Source organism: Carassius carassius, chromosome 23 (genome assembly GCF_963082965.1).
Source record: "Carassius carassius chromosome 23, fCarCar2.1, whole genome shotgun sequence".
In the NCBI taxonomy this organism is placed as follows: domain Eukaryota; kingdom Metazoa; phylum Chordata; class Actinopteri; order Cypriniformes; family Cyprinidae; genus Carassius; species Carassius carassius.
The window spans coordinates 26537344-26559313 of NC_081777.1; the positions used below are offsets into that span (position 1 = coordinate 26537344).

General features: G+C 38.2%; 1 protein-coding gene across 2 annotated transcripts in view; it reads left to right on the top strand.

The window, feature by feature from the left end:
• The window catches only part of LOC132101659 (tetraspanin-9-like), a 200173-nt gene that overhangs the window by 48679 nt on the left and 129524 nt on the right, over nucleotides 1–21970 (top strand). For both annotated transcript variants that reach the window (XM_059506768.1, XM_059506767.1), the window contains exon 2: nucleotides 4231–4306. Coding sequence is in view for 1 of the 2 variants with exons in the window: in XM_059506767.1 (XP_059362750.1) it covers nucleotides 4231–4306 (76 nt within the window). In the remaining variant the exon portion in view is untranslated. The remainder of the gene's footprint in view (nucleotides 1–4230; nucleotides 4307–21970) is intronic.

Here is a 21970-nt window from a genome sequence, read left to right on the forward strand (position 1 = left end):
CTGGGGTTTTTTTTTTTTTTTTTTTAGTCACCCGATGCGACCAAACGGCTGCCTCTGAGAATGTCTTCCATCGCTCAGCACTTCACAATGTTTGGCCTGTGTCCAATGCTACAGTAGTCGGCTTGCATTGAACCCATCTCCTTTACTGCATAGATGGCCATATACTGTGGAGTTGATTCTGTTGCTTCTTAACACTTATAAATACTTTTGAGTTCTTTATCATACTAAAATTAAATTAAGTTAGGCACATCAAACATAACTCCTTCAAAAACAGCTAGAAGCCTTGGAGTTATGATTGATGGTCAGCTGACTTTCTCAGACCACATTGCTAAAACTGTCCGATCCTGCAGATTTGCTTTATTCAACATCAAGAAGATCAAGCCCTTTCTTTCGGAACATGCTGCACAACTCCTTGTTCAAGCTCTTGTTCTGTCCAGGCTGGACTATTGCAATGCCCTCTTGGCAGGTCTTCCAGCCAGCTCTATCAAATCTTTACAATTAATCCAGAACGTGGCAGCAAGATTAATTTTTAATGAGCCAAAAAGAATACACGTCACACCTTTTTTTATCAATTTGCACTGGCTTCCAATAGCTGCTCGCATAAAATTCAAGGCATTGGTGTTTGCATACAAAACTACCACTGACTCTGCACCCATTTACCTAAATTTGTTACTTCAGACGTATGTGCCCTCTAGAAACTTGCGTTCTGCAAATGAACGTCGCTTGATTGTGCCATCCCAAAGAAGCACATAGTCACTTTTACGGACTTTTAAATTAAATGTTCCCTCCTGGTGGAATGACCTTCCCAACTCAATCCGAGCAGCTGAGTCCTTAGCCATCTTCAAAAATCGGCTTAAAACACATCTCTTCCATCTTTATTTGACCCTCTAACACTCACTATTCTAATTCTATTTAAAAAAAATCTAACTCCCTTTCTAATCTTTTTGTATTCTATTTTCTTTTCATTTATTATGCAATTGTGTGTGTGTGTGTGTGTGTGTGTGTGTAAAGACCTCTAACACTAGCTTTCTCTAAAAGAAAACGGATAGAATAAAAAAAAGAATAATTTATTATATTATTTAAAAGCCCATGCTACGTGTACTGTTAACCTAACTGAGACTTGTTATAGCACTTATATATCATTGCTCTTTTTGTTGTTTTTGATTGCTTCCACTGTCCTTATTTGTAAGTCACTTTGGATAAAAGCGTCTGCTAAATGAATAAATGTAGTGTAATGTAAATGTAAAATATTAAAATGTCATCTAAAGTAGAGCTTACAGAGACAATGCAACCAAATAAAAAAAAAAATTCTGTAAAAGTCAGTGACTTTATGCGACAACAAGCGACGAAGTTTTTAATTTTTTAATGCCAATGAGCAGAGATATTAATATGGTTTTATTGATTTCTGCAAGACCTCTTTAGATACTCCCTATATTGCAATGTGGCTTTGAATATTAAGATTACGGACTAATCATTTTCATCTTTCTAAAGCTGTTTATTTAAAAAACTGTGACATTACTTCTTTCAGACCCAGAGATCCTTCAGTAACAATTAAATCCCCCATCAAACATTCCACAAGTGTTTTGTCATACCCTGGGTTTGTGTCATTAATGCTATTCCTGCGTGAAGAACGAGGAGGAGAAATTCAGAACATCCTGACCGGAGAGAACGGCTGCAGCTGTTTGGGATTTAGGTGTAGTAGGCTTCCCTATCATGGACAAGGATTACTAGAACTACCTCATAGACTGTTCGTGAGCTAGATCGTGGCATGGCACTGATGGATGAGTGCATGCACACGTGAGTGCATGCATCAGCTTGTTGACTTAGTGTGCTTGTGTGTGTCTGTGCTCTGTGCAAATGGACTGATGCGAACAGCTGTTGACCCTGTGTTTGCCACCAAAAAAAGTGCACAGTACTTTCAACAATCTGTTGTTCGTATGCGTGCAGACTTTATCATGGCAGGTCCTATCAAGAGCGACATTGTTTGCACAAACTCCCTGCGTCTTGCTCAAAGAGCTTTTCAAAGCATAATCAATAAGTTTTACTTATTCACATCAATAGAGTGTGGTGCATATCACTTACAGATGTGCTAAGCTGGCCCTTCTCCGGGTTGTGTCCGCACTCCACTGAATTTTCAACTATTATCGGATTTGTTTTCGAGGCAGATGTTTTCATAGCCTCTCGAGAGCCGTCCTGGAGCACCCTTCTGTACACTTGTACCTTGATGCACAGCTTCTGTGACAAGGACAACAACTGCTGTTGTCCTCTAAGACCCAGCGTGCATTGCATTTACTCTTCAGCACTGCTTGAGATAAGCTCACATATCAAGCCCCGTACATATGAATTCTTTCCTTTTTTTTCGTCATCCTTTACTATCCGTTTTTTGTGAAAGATCATCCCAGTTCATTGGGAAAAGGTCACATCGGTCACCATTTCATATTTACCCTTGAGGCTATAATCTTGCAGCGCTGAAGCACATTTTGATGATGAGTTGTTTGAGAATCGGCCATTCCACCCCCACATAGCTCTTCTGCTCGTTGTAATGAGCATGTGCTGTGAATTTTTAAAGATGTCCAGTTGTCCGTGGATCGCTACGAGACAGAAGTCCACTTCCGGAGTGCTGCAGACTGTTAGAATAATATGTGAACTGAGTAATGATGTCTCTGAGTGCACTCTTGTTTATTGTCCTTGGATCAGTGTTGGTTGAGTATTACGTAGGATGGTACAACAAGCTGAATTTCATTTACTCTAATTGCAGATCTTTATATATTATATTTACTTGATGGTGCTTTGATGTTTTAACTCTTACTTTATTACTTGAAAAGCAGTTTTACTTGATTGCACATTGTCCTGTTAGATCTCATTGAGGAAGTTTCACTTAACAGACATACAGTGGTTGTTTTTTTTTGTTTTTATAATGAAAGAGGCCTTTCTTTCCTAGTGGAATTGAAAAAGATGCTAGTTATTACATTTTAACCACCCTGTTCATGCCATATTATCTTCAGAAATGAAAATTTTTTCTTTAAAAGCTACGTGTCACAGCTTTATAACAAAAGACCGTTTCCAAAGAGATTTTGGTGAGAGAGAAAGCAGCTTTGGTCGTGCTGATGAAAGACTAAAATCAAAGAATGTTCTGGCACCCTGCTCTGAAATGGATTGGTGATGTCGATCTAGTGCATGGAGAGCAGGAATGATTGGGAAACATTTGGATCATCTTTAGCAGCCCCACAGCTGCATTTGCAGCCCTCTTGGATGGAGTCTTACTGTGTAATTCAGGGAATGCTGAGATGTCATTTCTCATCTTAGGAGGGAAATGGAAGGCGGAGGTGGCGCTGTTGTAACTCATGTTTCAATAGGAGAGGGGTGGCCCGAGCTGTGCGTGCATGCGTGTGAGATTGGGGTTTTAAATCTGCTGAGACATCTTCTGCACCCCTCATCTTAGCCGCGTTATAGAGAACTATCATTCACTCAACACTGCCACAGCTGCTTTATTGCACTCACTGTATCCGTAGCCTGCAAATGAATCCTCACTGAATGTGTTTGAGAGTGTGAATGTTTTTGTTTTTTGTTTCTGAATTCACTAAACATGCCTTTTAGTAAATGTAATTGAACTTTTTTTTTTTATATTCCAGTCTAGTCAATCTAGTAAGTATTTGAAGAAGGCTATGGAGATACGAATGTCGTTGACAGTTTTATTATTGTTTCTCAAGGTTTTCGGTTAAAATTTGCTAATTTGTATAAGAAAAATGACTTAATATGCCTTGAGTTTTTCACCATTTTAAACACATTTTTACATTCACTGGTTTGTTGAATAATTTTATATTTAAGAAATTAATTGTAGAAAAATTATTAAAATATGAGATTAAATATAGCGTCACACTAATGCAAATTCCATTCAATTGGAATGTTAATACTATGATATTATTTTCCCTTTCCATATGGTCTTGGTTTTATCAGTAGAAAGGAAGATATTGATTTATTTTTGACATAACATGCACCTATATATATATATATATATATATATATATATATATATATATATATATATATATATATATATATATATATATATATATATATAATATATTGTGTGTATATATTGTGTGTATATACTATATTGTGTGTATATATTGTGTGTATATACTATTATTATTATTATTATTAAATTACTAATTCTTTATCTTTTGTTGTGCTTTCCTACTTCAAATGTGATGTTTTTGTTCATTTCAGGAACCTGCATTCTGTGAATTCTGGAGGCATATTTTTGGAGGCAGTGGCCATCTTCGATTTGTTTTGAACAGGACGGGTAAGACTACCTTTTCCAAAAGCACAACACTGATTTCATTCAATAATGATTGTACCCTATTGTGGTTTTAAAAAAGAGAAAAAGGGGAGACTGACCTGGTGTAGAAACAAATAATGTTAGAATCAATATACTCTAGCTGTATGAAAGGAAGGTGCTGCCTTTCAGTTTAAATTATAGATAATGGTCTTTTTGCTCTATAATGTGTATAAGACTTAGTTGAATCTACAGCCTGGACTTTGACCCCCCGTTTTTTCTCTTTTGCTGTATAAGAAGCACAATTTATGATACCATTGTTGTCAGATTTTATTGACATACAAATAGCTGTCCATGGCATTATCATGATTGGCTGTGAGTGAACCGTCTTGATCCAATGAGGACTTTTAAAGATGCTGGGATGACATCAGAATCAGAATCAGAATCAGAATGAGCTTTATTGCCAGGTATGTTTACACATACGAGGAATTTGTTTTCGTGACAGAAGCTCCGCAGTACAACAGAATGACAGCGACAGAACATAAAACACATAATAAAAGAATATAAAAATACAAATAAGTAGATAAGGAATGACAATATACAAATTGACAATTGTAAGCAAGGTATATTACAAAAATGCAGTTATGTATGTACATGTATATTATGTGCAAAATGTAAGTGTATACTAAGTATGTGTGTTAGATAAATTAAGTGTATGTGTATATAAATATAAAGTGTAGTGTGTTCAGTCTGTTCAGTGTGTATCAGCTGTTCATAAGATGGATTGCCTGAGGGAAGAAACTGTTCCTGTGTCTGGTCGTTCTGGTGCTCAGTGCTCTGTAGCGTCGACCAGATGGCAACAGTTCAAAGAGGGAGTGTGCTGGATGTGAGGAGTCCAGAGTGATTTTAACAGCCCTTTTGCTCACTCTGGATAAGTACAGTTCTTGAATAGATGGGAGAGTTGAACCGATGATTCGCTCAGCAGTCCGGACTACCCTCTGTAGTCTTCTGAGGTCAGATTTAGAAGCTGAGCTGAACCAGACAGTTACTGAAGTGCAGAGGATGGATTCGATGATGGTGGAGTAGAACTGTTTCAGCAGATCCTGTGGCAGGTTAAACTTCCTCAGCTGGCGAAGGAAGTACAACCTCTGCTGGGCCTTTTTCACAATGGAGTCAATGTGAATGTCCCACTTCAGGTCCTGAGAGATAGTGGTGCCCAGGAACCTGAATGACTCCACTGCAGTCACAGTGCTGTTCATGATGGTGAGTGCGGGGAGTGCAGGGGGGTTTCTCCTGAAGTCCATGATCATCTCCACTGTTTTGAGCGTGTTAAGCTCCAGGTTGTTGAGAGTGCACCAGACAGCCAGCTCTTTAACCTCCTGTCTGTAAGCAGACTCGTCACCGTCCTGAATGAGGCCGATGAGTGTGGTGTCATCTGCAAACTTCAGGAGCTTGACAGAGGGGTCCTTAGATGTGCAATCGTTAGTGTACAGGGAGAAGAGCAGTGGGGAGAGAACGCAGCCCTGGGGAGCTCCGGTGCTGATTGTACGGGTGCTGGATGTGTATTTTCCCAGCCTCACTAGCTGCTGCCTGTCTGTCAGGAAGCTGTTGATCCACTGACAGACGGAGGTGGGCACGGAGAGCTGAGTTAGTTTGGGCATGAGGAGGTTTGGCATGATCGTGTTAAAAGCCGAGCTGAAGTCCACAAACAGGATCCTCACATAGGTCCCCGGTCTGTCTAGGTGTTGCAGAACATAATGCAGTCCAATGTTTACTGCATCGTCCACAGACCTGTTTGCTCTGTAGGCAAACTGAAGAGGATCCAGCAAGGGTCCAGTGATGTCCTTCAGGTGAGCCAGCACCAGTTTTTCAAATGACTTCATGACTACGGATGTTAAAGCCACAGGCCTGTAGTCATTTAGTCCTGTAATTTTGGGTTTCTTGGGGATGGGGATGATGGTGGAGAGTTTTAAGCATGAAGGGACTTCGCACAGCTCCAGCGATCTGTTGAAGATCTTTGTGAAGATGGGGGCCAGCTGGTTAGCACAGGATTTCAGACAGGCTGGTGTAACGCAATCTGGGCCTGGTGCTTTTTTCCTTTTCTGCTTCCGGAAGACCTGGCGCACCGCATCCTCGCTGATCTGTATTGCAGGTGTGGGGGAGAGGGGGGATGCAGGAGGTGTGAATGGTGAGAGTGCTTGATTGGAGAGGTGTTCAGGGTGGGTTGCAGGAGTTGTGAGTGGTGTGAACAGTTGTTTGGAGAGGCATTCAGGGTTGGTTGCAGGAGTTGTTATTGGTGTGAATGGTTGTGTGGAGAGGTGTTCAGGATGGGTTGCAGGAGCTGTTAATGGTGTGAACGGTTGTGTGGAGAGGTGTTCAGGATGGGTTGCAGGAGCTGTTAATGTGTGAACGGTTGTTTGGAGAGGCATTCAGGGTTGGTTGCAGGAGTTGTTATTGGTGTGAATGGTTGTGTGGAGAGGTGTTCAGGGCAGGTGATGGGTGTTCTTTCAAACCTGCAGTAAAACTCGTTCAGATCGTCTGCCAGTCGTTGATTTTCCACAGTGCTGGGGGGTGGTGTCTTGTAATTGGTGATCTTCTTTAGGCTTTTCCACACTGATGCTGAGTCGTTCGAAGTGAACTGAGTCCTTATTTTTTCAGAATAATTTCTCTTTGCCACTTTGATCTCCTTTTCCAGTGTGTATTTAGCCTGTTTATACAAGACACTGTCCCCCTTCACGTAAGCATCTTCTTTGGCCTGACGGAGCTGTCTGAGTTTTGCAGTGAACCACGGTTTGTCATTGTTGTAATTTAGTTGAGTCTTGGTAGGAATACACATATCCTCACAGAAACTGATATATGATGTTACGGTCTCTGTGAGTTCGTCCAGATCGGTGGTAGCAGCTTCAAAAACACTCCAATCAGTGAGGTCAAAACAAGATTGTAAATCCTGCTCTGCTTCATTAGTCCATCTTTTTACAGTCCTTAATACAGGTTTAGCTGATTTTAGTTTCTGCCTGTAGGTCGGTATAAGATGAACCAGAAGGTGATCAGAACGTCCCAAAGCTGCTCGTGGAACAGAGTGAAATGCATCCTTTATTGTTGTGTAACAGTGATCCAATATATTACTGTCTCTTTTGGGACAAGTAACATGCTGTCTGTATTTTGGCAGTTCACGGGAGAGATTGGCTTTATTAAAGTCCCCAAGAATGATTAAAACAGAGTCTGGGTGTTGTTGTTCTGTGTCTGTGATGTGCTCAGCGAGTTCCTGTAAAGCTGAGCTCACGTGCGCTTGAGGAGGGATGTAAACACTAACCAGAATGAACGAATGAAACTCCCGCGGCGAATAGTACGGCTTGCAGTTAATGAAGAGCGTTTCGAGATTTGAGCAGCACGTCTTCTTTAACACAGTTACATCTGTACACCACCGTTCATTGATGTAAAAGCATGTCCCGCCGCCGCGCAATTTCCCCGTTGATTCTGCGTCGCAATCCGCTCTAAACAGCTGAAAGTCCGGCAGATGGAGCGCGCTGTCCGGTATGGTGTCATTCAGCCAAGTTTCCGTGAAACACAGAGCAGCAGAGTGAGAGAAATCTTTATTTGTCCGAGAGAGCAGAAGCAGTTCGTCCGTTTTGTTGGGAAGAGAGCGGAGATTTGCCAGATGGATGCTAGGCAACGGCGTTCGAAATCCGCGTTTTCTGAGTCTCACGAGCGCTCCCGCTCGCTTTCCCCACCTGCGCGTCCTGAAGCGCTTGATCAGCGCCGCTGCTCCTCCGACAAGAATGTCTAGCAAAACATCAGAATAGTCGAAAACCGGTGAAATATCGGGAGATGTGTGTTGCCGAATATCCAGCAATTCGTCCCTGGTGAAACTGATTGCAGGAATATAACTAAAGACAGGACAAACTAACAAAAACACAAAAACAACTGCAGAGCACGTCACGGAGGCAGCCATCCTGTATCGGCGCCACTCGAACACACATTACAATAATGATAGTTTGACACACCTTAAAGAGTTTCCTCTAAATAAGAAACCTCTATTTAAGAGATATAGCAGACTGGCCCCAAAGCATCATAAATCAAAGTATTATCTGATTAGCGTTGAAATCCATTAAAATTATGTCTTCCCATACTATCACAAAATGCTGACTTACAGAGATTCTCAAACATATCTTAAATCATCTCTATGAATAGCTTGACCCTCTATAGATAGTCCTGCATCTCATGATTGGGCCTCATATGAGCCTCATGCTCTGATATTTGACTACATAATTGACTCTCTCATAGGGCTGCTGCTAGCGGTGCTCTTTGTAAAAATACTGCATGTGATCTAACAGGACCTCTCACTTTCTCTGGTGCTCCATAAATGCAAAGCAAGTGTGTGTGTGTTTGTAAAGGTGCTCTAGTTGTTCTCCTAACTGCCGAAGGCTGGCGCATCAAGGCTAGTGTTGCCAAACAGGCAGACTAAAATTAGTGTGAGGCCAGATAACCTGTAGCAGCAGATCAAAGGCGAGCTGACCGGCCGGCGTCAGCATGGCTAGGGATACATTTATGTGTTTGTGTGTTTGTGTGTGTGCTTGATAAACATTGAGTCAGTGTCGTCACGGAGTATGTATGTAGACTTAACACTAGGGGTGCAACGGTTTAACTTAACAGTCCAGTTTGCATTGGTTTCGGTATGGTTCGGTATGTGCAATGTTTGGGGGTGGGGGGAGCTATGTGAGTGATTTCCTTGTTTGATTAACATTAAGAAAGTGCTTTCACTTTAACAGAATGTTATGTTCAACCGAATATGTCCACTGGGATACTTACCAAGACTGGCATGTTGACATCGTTTTTGTGAGAATTTGTCCATTCAAGCACAAGACTTGAATGAGAACTCAGTATTTGCACACGTTCTGAGATGCGGATTTGCACGCTTCGAATAAGCGCACACAGATCTTCTCATGGCCCGTGCAAGTTCTCATTTGCATTTTCTGGCTCTTGAATGATTAAACTGGCAAGGTTTATATAAATTCAGATTAAACACAGATAGCAACATGGGCTGTTCAGTTGTCACGTTCGCATGTGAGCAATCAACACTTGGTTGATGATGGCGTAGATGACTGGTCATATTCGAGCATACTACACTCGTCTTGAACGAAGAGTGAATACGCCAGAATGCATATCCATCGATAGAAACATACATTAGCCAAACTCTGTCCGTTTTACTTGTTGCTGTTTATAAAAAACTATATTACAGATGCGTTGTAAGATTTACATTGAACTGCCATTTTGGAGAACATCCACAGTATGCTCATCTTTGACAGTCGTGCTGCATGGATGCGCTGTTTTCGTTCAAATCAAAGTGTAAATACACATATAAAACGTATCCTTGTGTCACAGCTGATGAAGAATAGCGTACTCTGTTTGCGTTCAGCAGATGATCTCCAAAATGGCGCTACGGTGATACGGAGAGACACAGAGGAGACAAATTGTTGAATAAAGTTTTTTTTTATTTCTTTGCATACAAAAAGTATTCTCGTCGCTTCATAACATTACACACTGATGGCAGATGGACTATTCTAACATTGTCTTTCATACTTTTCTGGACCTTGACAGTGGTATTTACTTGGCAGTCTATGGGACAGCCACAAGCCCCCCGGTTTTCATCCAAAATATCTTACATTTTGTTCTAAAGACGAACTAAGGTTTTATGGTTTTGGAACAACATGGGGGTAAGTGATTAATGACAAAATTTTAGTTTTTGGGTGGAGTAACCCTTTAGAACACTGTGATATCATAGAAGTAGTCTTGGGGTGTAGTACTGGTTAGTAGTTGCTGTGCTAGCAAAAGTGTTCAGTGGTGTTACCATGTTTTTTAGACAATAGGTAATGCCATTTTCTGTGAAGTGCCCTGGAAGGCCATGGTAATTGCGTTGTCTGAAAATGATAATCGTAGTATTCTCATGTGCATTTTAGTAGTCAAATTGTTTGGTCATTTATATTTATATAAAAAAAAAATAAGTTTCCACAAAAAATATTTAGCAGCAAAAACTCTTCCTACCTTGAAAATTGACCATTATTAATAATTGATCACCATTGATAATTGATAATAGAGCATTTTAAAATAACATATTAGAATGATTTCTGAAGGATCATGTGACACTGGAGTAATGGCTGCTGAAAATTCAGCATTTTTTGCATGACTGGAATAAATTACATTTTCAAATCTTTTAAAATAGCAGACAGTTATTCTAAATTTTAATTATATTTTACTGTATTGCTGTTTTTATTGTATTTTTGGTAAAATAAATTCAGCCTGGGTGAACAAGAAGAAACGGTAAAGAAGAAAGAAAGTGAGCAGTGAATGATTTTCTGTTTTTTTTCTTGCCAATATTGTTGTTTGATTAATGTTAACAACATAATAGTGAGCAGCAGTTCTGTTAGGTGTGTTTATGTTGCATGACTCAATGTACAGATCTGATATTTTGACAGATGTTCAGTTCTTTTCTTTCTGTTTACATTCCCTGAATTGACTGCGTTTACATTAACATCTCGACAAGACATAGATTTTGACTGTAGAAGTGCATATGACCATTCACATGTGTACTGTATTTGTATTATCATTTGTGCTTCTCATAGAGTAAATACTGTTGAAGGGGTTAATCAGGGTACTGAATTGAGTTGGTACTTGATAGTTTTTTTTTTTTTCTATGAGAATAAATTGGGAGATCCATCTTCTCAGAGACAGTTTTACCATGATGAGAATGCTGTACACTAAAGCACTAAAATCCCTCTCAGAAAAGTTGCATCTGTAAATTCATCCAATTTAATTCACTGCTGCTGCAAAAACAAAAAACAGATGTAGGTCGTTGGACTACAAGTTTTGAGTCTCTAGTATTGCCTTATCCAATGCCATCAATGTATATGGTAAAATTCCAATAGTCTTGTGTTGTAGCAAGCCATGAACTGACGCTCTTGTGCCCTTGAGCAAGGCACTTATTCTCAGGTTGTTTCAAGAGGACGGTCCCTGTAATAAGTTCTGTAAGTGTACTGTAAGTGTCGGCTGAATGACTATTTCAGTGCATTTCCTGAGCATGCCTTGACCGCTTAAAGACTCATTTTACATAAGGCTTTTGTATCAGGATGTGGTCTAGTGGTGTGATGTGCCCACACTCATTTATATATACCTATCTGTTTTCATGTGTATTCAGCTGGTGAATCAGCATATTGACAACGGAGGTCACTTAAATATCACCATCTCTGCGTTGTGCTGCCCGTTCTGCCTTGACCACAGGCATGCAGCACAGCTCCAGCCGCAGTACAGGGAGGTCACACGTAACTCAAACCCAGAGAGGATAGAACCAAACAAGGCCTTCTAGAGGCAGCAGTATCCATTTTAGGGTGCTCTCACACTTGAGCTTTTGAACGGACCACAGCTTGTTTGATACTGGTGTGTAAGCAGCAGGCTTGGGGACTAATGGAATATATGTAAAAGCGTTACATAATCAGGATACAAATAACTAGTAACTGTAACCCATTACAGTTACATAAAAAATAGGTATTCAGATTACAGTTTCTATTTGTTTGTATTGTAGTGATTACAGGGAGTACTACTATATAAATTAGTTTTTTGAAAGCTGTATTTAGCGCTGCTTCATCACACAGTAGTAGCTATGCGTAAGCCATGCATGAAGACTCTTGCTTTAACAAACTAAGTAGGCTGCTCAACCAACTTGAATATTTGCAGGTACGACTAGCATGAGAATCATCATGTTGGCTAAAATTTAGTGTTTGTTAGTGATTTAAAATTCCACGTGTGCATGACTGCAGTTTTGTGCAAATTTTCTAGCGGAAAATGAGCTGGAAAATGTAGAAATTAACACTAAAGTCCTCACACCCCAGGTCAATCACTAAAATGAAGAAAGATCATAGCATTTCACTTACATTTCGACAAGTAGGCTAATTTTAAAATAGACTAATATGCATATATTGTAAAAAAAAAAATTTGTTTAATGTTGTGTATAAACTTATACAAAAGCTAAATGTTAAATAAATAAAATAATAATCAAAATAAAACCGTAATACTAAACTGAATAGCCGCTAAATATAGGCATAGCCTTTTATATATATATATATATTAGGGATGCAACGATAAAAAAATTTCTACAAAATGTTACACATTGCTCTTTGTCTTGTAAAATACATTAAAACAAGTAAATGTATTTATTTATAAAATAAACTATAAAATAAAATAAAAAAAAAACATTTATTTTAAATATATAGCACTATGAAGGCAGTAACATATGATAGGTAGTCCTAATATGTTGCTGCCTGCCTGTTTTCAGAATTCCGGTATGCATCAGGGAACCATACGTGATTCTGCTTGAAATGGGTTATTCATTGAAGTTAACCACTACTGATGATGTGTATTTGACATCTGTGGACTTTCAGAAAATGTATTCTCTTAAAACCTAATTTTACACTTTTACTACACTAAAATGTCTTTTTTTTTAAATACGTTTTTATTTTCAAAAATCAAGCTTTCCCACCACATTGATGTTTTCATCTTAGATTATGTATTGTATTTAATAACTTTAGACACATACATGAAAAAAGAAACATGTAAACATGCAATAATATTTTCATCCTTTTTGCATAATTTAATAATAATTCATAAAAAAAACATGCATAGGTTCACTCATACAGTGAATAAACAGAAATGACAAGTATCAAATTGAATAAAGAATTAAATTTTGAAATAGACTGAAATACTTCAATCTTATTGTTTTATTTATAACTTTGAAATATTTGAATTCATCTCAAACTCTTCACTGACACTGTTGTCGTCTTTATAAACACAATTTCTTAAACTTGCATAAAACCTTTTTATGCAATATTGCAATTTGTAATGCTTTGTTTTAATTATTAATTTTAAAATTGTCATGATTTTAATTATACAAAAAATATGTATTATCATAGTTTAGGATTGGACGTATGGGTCTACAATTAGGGTAAAACAGTATCCGTACATTTTCTAGACATTTCAAAAGTAGCAAAAAATGCAAAGCATGGTAAAAGTTTACTAATTAAAGGAATATTTTTTTGATAATACATTTAATCTGCCATCTTCTCCATTAATCGTTCATAATCTAACTAAGTGTTAAATATTTCTTGCAAGTTCCTGTGTTCGTACTTGCGTCGATTAACAGTGCAATGTGAAAAGAGACTTACAGAAGCAGGGAATTGGAACCGAACAATCAAACCAAGTGTGAAACAGCCTTATATACCATTTGCATTTAAATCTTCTTTCAAACACTTTGTCTCATGGACAGTTGCTCAAGGGAAAACGGCAGACTCTGCTTAATTGGGTATTGATTGACTACGTTTCGGCAGGGAGACAATGAATTACCATCTGGAAAAATGCCGTAGAGGCCCTAGACACAAAGACAAGCGGAAATACTCATTCACTCAGCATTTATTTATACAGCTGAGTAATTAATGATGCAGGAGGGGATGCCTGATTAGGCCAAAGATTCGTAAGATTGTGTTTATTTGTTGATGTCACGATGCAGAAGCGTCCATGATTGTGGTGCAGGTAAAGTGGTAAAGTTTGTATGAGAGAGAGTGAGAAAGAATACAAAGGAAGACAAAAGCATGTGTGTTTATCCTCTGAGGATATTAATTTGGCCCTAAATTGGTTCCCTGCATTGGTTTTCATTGTCCTGGGAGTAGTGATGAAGTTTGATACGCTTGCATGGTCATGCTCATTTAGGCACCATTTAAGCAGACTGGTTCATTCGCACAGGCAAAGCAACTGAAACAATTTAAACACCTTATAGTATTTATGTAATACATTCACGGTGGAAGAACAAAGTGATAATAAATGGCAAAATGATAAACTGACAGCTAATTTTCATTGTCGTGGGTTTAATTAGCACTCGTTGAGTCAGAGAGTTCATGTCTTTGTCTTGGGATAAAGCTTTGCAATATTCAAATGAAGCTGTATACCAGCTTCACTATTTCAGTGCCAGTCCATTTCCATTTGAGCATTATACAGGGGAATTTGAGCAGGAACGCAAGGTTAATTTCCTTTGTGCTTCTGTTTTCTTGTAGCATGCCTGCATCATCCAAATGCCTGAAATTGAAAGGGAAATAAATTGCACAATATGTTTTCTTTATTTATTTTTAAGCTATGCAGACATTAATTCATGCAATAATAGCTGTCTGCTCTCACAGTTTGTTGTGTGTAGGTGATTTTTTTTGTTGCTTTTTTATCTTAATCAGCCTTTTGTAATATGACTTTATTTTAAAAAAGCTTTGTCTGAAACACAATGTTTTTGCAGGTAGTATACAGAGTTATGAACAAGGACACGTATGATTCCTGTAGAAAGCCATTCATCTCAATGGCAGATGCACATGCTTCTTACCCCTTAATGGTGTAGTTACAGCATATTTATTTTTTTAAACAAGATATCACAGGCTGTATCTGGAAATGTAATACTTTTTCTAAAGGTTATGTAACCAAAAACAAAAACAGATTTCTGCATAGTGAATTTTAATTAACCTTGCCTTCTGAGTCGGTGTCATGACATTGTAATTTAATTTACACTCAAACCTACACTTACCTCAAATTTGTAACCTTTTTGTTTCAACATTGTGTTTGGCATTTTCAAAATCCAGTGTATTGATATTTGTTTGATTTGTCTCTTAAACATCACTTGTCGAGACCTGATGCAGTGAAAGTGTGTGCGAAATTCACTTTTTTTTTTTTTTTTAGTAGGTACTTTTTTACAACGACACACAGGGATTGGCAGCTGTGTTTAGTTTCAGACACTGCCAGAATGTCATAAGAGTTTAAATCATTTGATTATGAGGAATGACCACACACCGTCTCTGACACACAGTTTCTTTAATTAGAGTAAGCTGGCATCTTGCTGTTTATCTATTTGATAGTGCCCATGTTTACTCAGCATGTTACTCAGCAACAGCGGTCAATAATGCCAGATTATAAGTATGGTTTATGTTTTAATAACTAGGGTTGGGTATCGATTGGGTTTTTTACGACACCGGTGCCATTTCAATACTTTTAAAACAGTACTGGTGCCTCAACCGATACTTAAAAAAGAAAGAAAAAGAAAAGAGCCCCAAAAACCTATGGATAACATCAAAGAACATTAAAATATTTCAAATAAATCCATAGCTTTCATGCGCTCCTTGGAAGCTCTCATTTCCCAGGTTGTGCTTCCCTTACGTTAGACTAATACTTTAGACTAATAATAAATGTATTTCATGATCTGGGTCATTTAATACAAAACCACAATGAATTGAAGAGCGTGCTGAAAGACGAGGAGGAGACCGGTCTGCTGCCGTTTTTATATGAAATTTAAGCGGACCAACTCTGAGGCGATCGCGAATTTGAGTACAGTTTATGGAGTTAAATGCTATAAACCAGCTAAAAAAGCCTAGCGATGCCCATGCTTCTTGTTTACATTTCGGAGAACCAGGACAAATATTTCAATCGATCGCTCAGGCAATTATGAGGCACCGAAATCTGCCCTCTGATTCGGTTTGGTGCATACCGGTTCCATAGGTACCGTGCCAATGGCTCCGGGTTCCGGTACACATCCCTATTAATAACTATGTGATGTTGGCTATTTTTTATTGTCCAGGGAATTAAATACTTGATAGATAAAAGGTAAAAGAAATGGAAAAAGAAAATTGCATTTTAAGCTACTCTTTCTATATGTAAATGCCCACCAAAGCTCCTCTGCACTACAGTGTGATTGTGCCTTTAAGATGGAACACAACTTTCTACAGCAATGTCATTTGAAAGTTGCGGAAACATTCCACCAGCTCTGTATGTGCAGTGATAGATAAAAGATTGTATTCTATGTCTCATTATTTCTTTCTCAGTTCTCCAACGTAGAAGAAATTGCTCCAATCCCCCCATGCTGAAATAACCGCCTCTCCCCTGCAATTGCCAGTGTGTGAGATACAATTCGATTGTGCCATCCTCTAAGGACTGAGTTTGCCTTGTATTGATCTATCACAGACTAACACCCATTGCCTTTATTAGACGCTTTAGCTTGTATGTATTACAATATAGCATCTATATCGCATGGGTCCTCAAGATAGATACAAGAAGAAAATTTTTTTGCATGGCTAGTGATAACATGTTGGAATGGGACTATTTTTTTTTAAAGTTGTCAGTTTGATTTGTACTTGTATTTCAGAGAATTGTGGGGAAACATTTTGCGCAGCGAGTCTAATATAGTTTCCAATCTCGCGGTTGTATTAGATTGACTGCTGATAGAATAAACCCCAACTCTGAAGTTTGTGCAAAAACAATAACGGCTGGCAAAATAACAGGCTAGTTCCTGCCATGGGTTATGATGGACTTCTTATAACCTGCAGTGGGAGAAGTTTATTAAAAGAGACCTTTCTCACTTCACCTCTGTTTCACCTCACTTTCGGACCACCAGTGAGATGACCTCTATCACCCTGTGCTGGAGCTCCAAGACTCATCTCACACCTTTCTGACAGCACAGTTGCACATATCCTGACAGGAAGGATTTTTTTTTGTGCCGATGATTTGTCAATCAGACCTTTCAGTGATAAGGACATCTTACTATAAAGCAGCTCTTGAAGATGAACTGCAGAGCCTCATTAGTATTTTAGTCAGGTTTTGTTTTTCTTTGTTTTATGCTGTACTGGAATGAAACCTGTTTTGTGTAAAGGGTAGCTTTCAAAGGCACAGTTTGGATACAGAAACAAAACGCAGAAATAATCAGTTAAGTCAACCTTGAAGGTGGTATAACATTATCACTTTTTAAGGTGAATTTCTTTCTTTCTTTTTTGGAATTTTTTTTCTCATATCTCACTTAGAGACTATGATTCATAAGTCATTCTAGGTTTGAACGTAGCACTTGTACTGACTTAATCAATGGTATGAGTTTGAGGTGGGGACATATGTTTGCCTGACCAATGACAGATGGGAAAAGTGGTTTATCTGCTGCAGAAATTAAACACTTTAACTTTAAAAAAAAAAAAAAAAAAATGGAGCCAGCAGGGAACTCTGAATGAATATTAAAGCGTTTTTGATTCTGTATTCTAGATTGGATGTCACACAGAGTTGTTCAGGTGGATGGACAGTTGCATTAGTAGTGGCAGCTGATGGGCGTTGGACATTATTGCATTTTTAATTTGAAAGGAAACACATTATTACAATGTGAGTTAGTTGGACAGAGAAGCGCATAAAGCTTCCCATAGTGTTTTATTATGCAGAATGCATCCAAAAGGAAGTGATACAGAGTGGTAATGTTATTAAAGGAATAATTCAGACAAAAATGAATATTCTGTCATCATCCAAATTGTAGTTTTTATTTCTTTTTAGGAAAAATAGGAAAAACATTTATTTGACATGGCATTTATTTTTTACATGACATCTGACATTTAAACTTTAACATTACAAATGACTGAGCTACACCTGTTGGCAATTCAATGGAGTCAGCAAAGTAAATTTTGAGAAAAACTGATTTAAGTTTTCAAAGATTACAAAGCAAAATCACCTAGCAACGTTACACCCCCGCCCCCCCCCCCCCCCAAAAAAAATATTTTCTTAATAATTATTACTAGATTAATATTAGCTATTTTTCTTTTTATCTTTGTTATAAATAACAACTAATGCAATAAAGAATAAATATAACAAAGGAAAAAAGTGTATAGTGTAATACTTTTTAATTTTACATCTAAACATAAGTGATTTTTACATTTTACTATTTGTTTTTCTTACTTGAATGCTTAAGTATGTTCATTACAAATAAACTGATTATTAAAGCTACAATCAGGGGCAGTGAGTGATTCCTCCTCCTCTTTTATCATGTGATTTAACGTTAATGTGACAGATGGCCTGTATTAACACACAATGCACGGATGTAATATAATGTTACACATCCAAAGTGTTTCCCTAACAGTTTCCCAGTTGTTCACTTAAGATATAACGCATTATATTTGCATCAATTGAATGAATACAGTAATACAGTATTTACAGTATTACAAACAGGGAAATAGTGTGTCGAAATAGTGTGGCGTTCTCCTCCGTTCAGACAAAACTAATTTTAGGTTGCAACAAAGTCAGATTGTGCAGAGGACTCGTCTGGTTCCCATGGTCTTGTCCCGATGGCCATCTAAGAGACAAGGTCTTCACCGGTGATCTGTCTCTTATTCATTTAAAACTGTATTCACATATGCATAATCTCTTCTATGTAAACATAAATAAATAAAGGGAGGTCTCTCCATCATAATAACTAGCAATGAACAGCTTTTAATTAACAATTAATGTTTATTCTAACATTGACAAAGTCTCTCATTTAACCTTGATGTGATTCATGAGCATTTAGTCTAGATGAAAACTAGTGATGCTCAGCCGCTAATGAAAATGAAATTACAAATTAATTTCATCAGTGTTTCCAAATCATGACAACTTCGGTTCAGGTTTAATTATCAATTATCAAATAATTTCTGCATGCAAGGTGCAGCATGCTTTCATAGTTATTGTAACCATTGGCTTGGCTTTTTCTGGCATGTTTGCACTGCGGGAACTGGGACTTATTGTAGTTATGGGGGGACTAAATAAAAAGTGAAGTTACGTGTGGCCAAGTATGGTTAACCCATCGAAGTGCACACAAACAGTAGTGAACACACACCCAGAGCATTAGGCAGCCATATTGCTGTGGTGCCTGGGGAGCAGTTGGGGGTTCGGTGCCTTGCTCAACCTCAGTCGTGGTATTAAGGGTGGAAGAGAGCGCTGGTCATTCACTTCCCCCACCGTCAATTCCTGCTGGACCTGACACTCGAGCCCACAACATTCGGGTTACAGGTCCGACTCTCTAACCATTACGCCACGACGTTACACACATGTATGTTGATTAGCCGAAAACATGCCATTTGAAACACTGGGACTTGCAGTTTTCAAAAAGCCATACGTACTTCACAAACTAACTGCGCAAACATGTAAAACAGTGATAGATAGACTGATGCTAAAGTACAGACACCTTTCCATCCTTCATCCTCCAGTTGTTGACATTTTTGAATGCCGCGCTTAAATGACATTGCTGTCTGCTGGCTTACGTCAGTTCAGTATTCCTAGTGGCAGTACAAACACAACCAGGAAAATGGCCTTTGGGGAAAATTTTCTTCTCGGGGGACTGTCCTTTTGGCTATAGTTCCTATAATGGAGTTCATAACTACCTGCTCTCAAACCTCCTATATATGCTCCAGTGCTATTTACTAATGTTGGTGAATCAAAGCAAGAAACTACAGGGAGAGAATCACTTTGATGGCATAGTGAAAGATAGGACTCACTGGGTGAAAGGAGTGTTTTAGAATTCTATGATTAAGGGCTGCAATGTCTTTGCACCTCTTGGGAGTTATTATTTTGTAGCTTTTCAGTTTTTCCCAATCATCTCTAAATTGCAAGCTTGATCTTTAGCAATAATTGGTTCTATTTTGACAGTTCAACGTTTATCCCATTGATGTGGGGGTTAAAGAAAAGAGAAAAATAGACAAAGAAAATGGCAACGGTGATTACAAAAATATATAAAAAGAGAGCTCTGATAAAACCAACAGAGCTGAAAAAAAGGGAGAGACAGAGAAACAAGACAGTCAAAGAGGACATTTGTATTGTTTTAGGGCTGGCATTTCTGAAGCCCTCTCTAAGTGCAGCTAAGAGTTGTGATCAGTGGAGGTTTATGGGAATGGCTTAAGGTGAAATGAGCAGTAATGACATCTTGTCGATGTGCCCTCTGTGAGAGTATCGGACAAGAACAGAGTTGAGACAGCCTGTTTTTTGTTTTGTTTTTACTGAGTCCTGAGTATAGCATTGAAAAATGTACCTGCACGTGAATGTGAAGTCTCTGCAGTAACCTTCCCAGCATGCCACTCATTGAACAACAACACTCACAACATGTACTGTCCCAGTGTAGATTATGGTGTTTGGTGATCTGAATGTAAAGAATCTTTTTGCACCTGATATCTTGTTTTGTCATTCTGTCTATATAGTTTGAGTCTTCTGATGTTCTGTCTGTAATTAAATCATTCTTTCTGATATGTCATTCTGTTGTTCTGTCGTTGTTTCTGTCAGTCATCCTGTAGTTGTATCTATTGAGTTTAAGCATTCTGATCAATCTATAGTTTGTGTATTCAATTTTTTTTTCTACATTTCTAATGTTCTATTGGTCTATCGTTGTCATTCCGACTTTCTAGTATTCTATCGTTCTGTTATTCTGTCCTATCATTCTATCTATAGATTGAACGCTCTGTCTTTGGCGTTCTGATGTTCCATCATTCTGTCATTATTCATCTTTGTCTTTTGTTCTGCCATTGTATCTATTGGTCATTCTTTCAGTCTGTCATTTGACAGAACGTTAGATAGAGTAGATTGAATGATGAAAAGACCAAACAAAAGATAGAACGTGCAATAGAAAGAAAGAGAACGACTGATAGATAGAATGACATAACGACAGGGCAACCAATCTATAGATGGATATAGATTGATAGATCATTCTATCTTTTATCATTTATGCATTCTATTCTTTTAACGTTCTGTCATTCTATCAATTTATCATTGCAACTATCTCTCTATATCTGTTGTTTGCTTTTTTTTACATTTTACAATTTTACAGTTTTGTTGTATATATTTTTTGTCTTTCTGTTCTATCTAACGATTGTTCTGTCTGTCATTCTTTGTGTTATTGTATCATTCTGCCTGTCATTCTATCTTTCATTCTGTTGTTCTGTCTTGTGTTGTCATTCTATCTACAGTATCATTCTGTCGCTCTATCTATCGTTCTATCTGTAATTCCAGGAATGAAAAGATGCAGCGAAAGGCTTTGTCGACATCAGCAGTGGAGATGTCAGGGTGTGGGTGAAGACTTCACTTTAACAGTGTGAAGTTGGAGGAAGGAAGAGAAATAGCAGAATGGAGATAGGCACGTCAGTCCGCCGTGAGCTGCTTTTGTCTGCCGCTGATCTGCGTCAAAGAGGATTAGCTGTGTTATGACATTAAAGTTGAAACGATGTTATCATCTGTAGCTGACAGGAAGGATTTGCTCCCTAATCGGACTGCTAATGCACAGGGAGGTGAGACATGATTGGAGGATTTTTTTATTTTTTTTTTCTATTTATATTCGAAGACCTCTTTTTTATTTACTTAATCCACTTGGCGGCCGACGGCCTCAGAATGTAAACATTTCTATTGCTCTGATCTCAAAGACCTATTGTAAAGAAACAACAATTATCACATGCAGGAAATGGAATGGGTAATTGTCCTCCTCAGCTTTTTTACTTAACAGTAAAATTAGAATTTAAACAGATGCAGTACAGAGGAAAAGAAAAAAAAACAGCATTTTTGCATCAGCATATACTTGAACCATTTTCTTTACTAAATCTCGCTCTGAAGTTCCTTTCACCTCAGGGTTTGCAACATTTAAACTGATGTCCTTTCTTCTCGCCTTTTTTTGGAATTTCTCCGGTGTGCCGCTGCTGCCTGGCCCGCTGCTGATAAATAGTCTTATATTTTTATAACTAATGTTTTTATGGTGGTAGACCACACAGAGGGTAAAGCAGTTCCTTTAAAATGTAGCTTGTCTCAAATGGTACCATGACCATAACCTTGATGTCTTTGTAAAGCCAATAAGCCAATTGTTTGTAG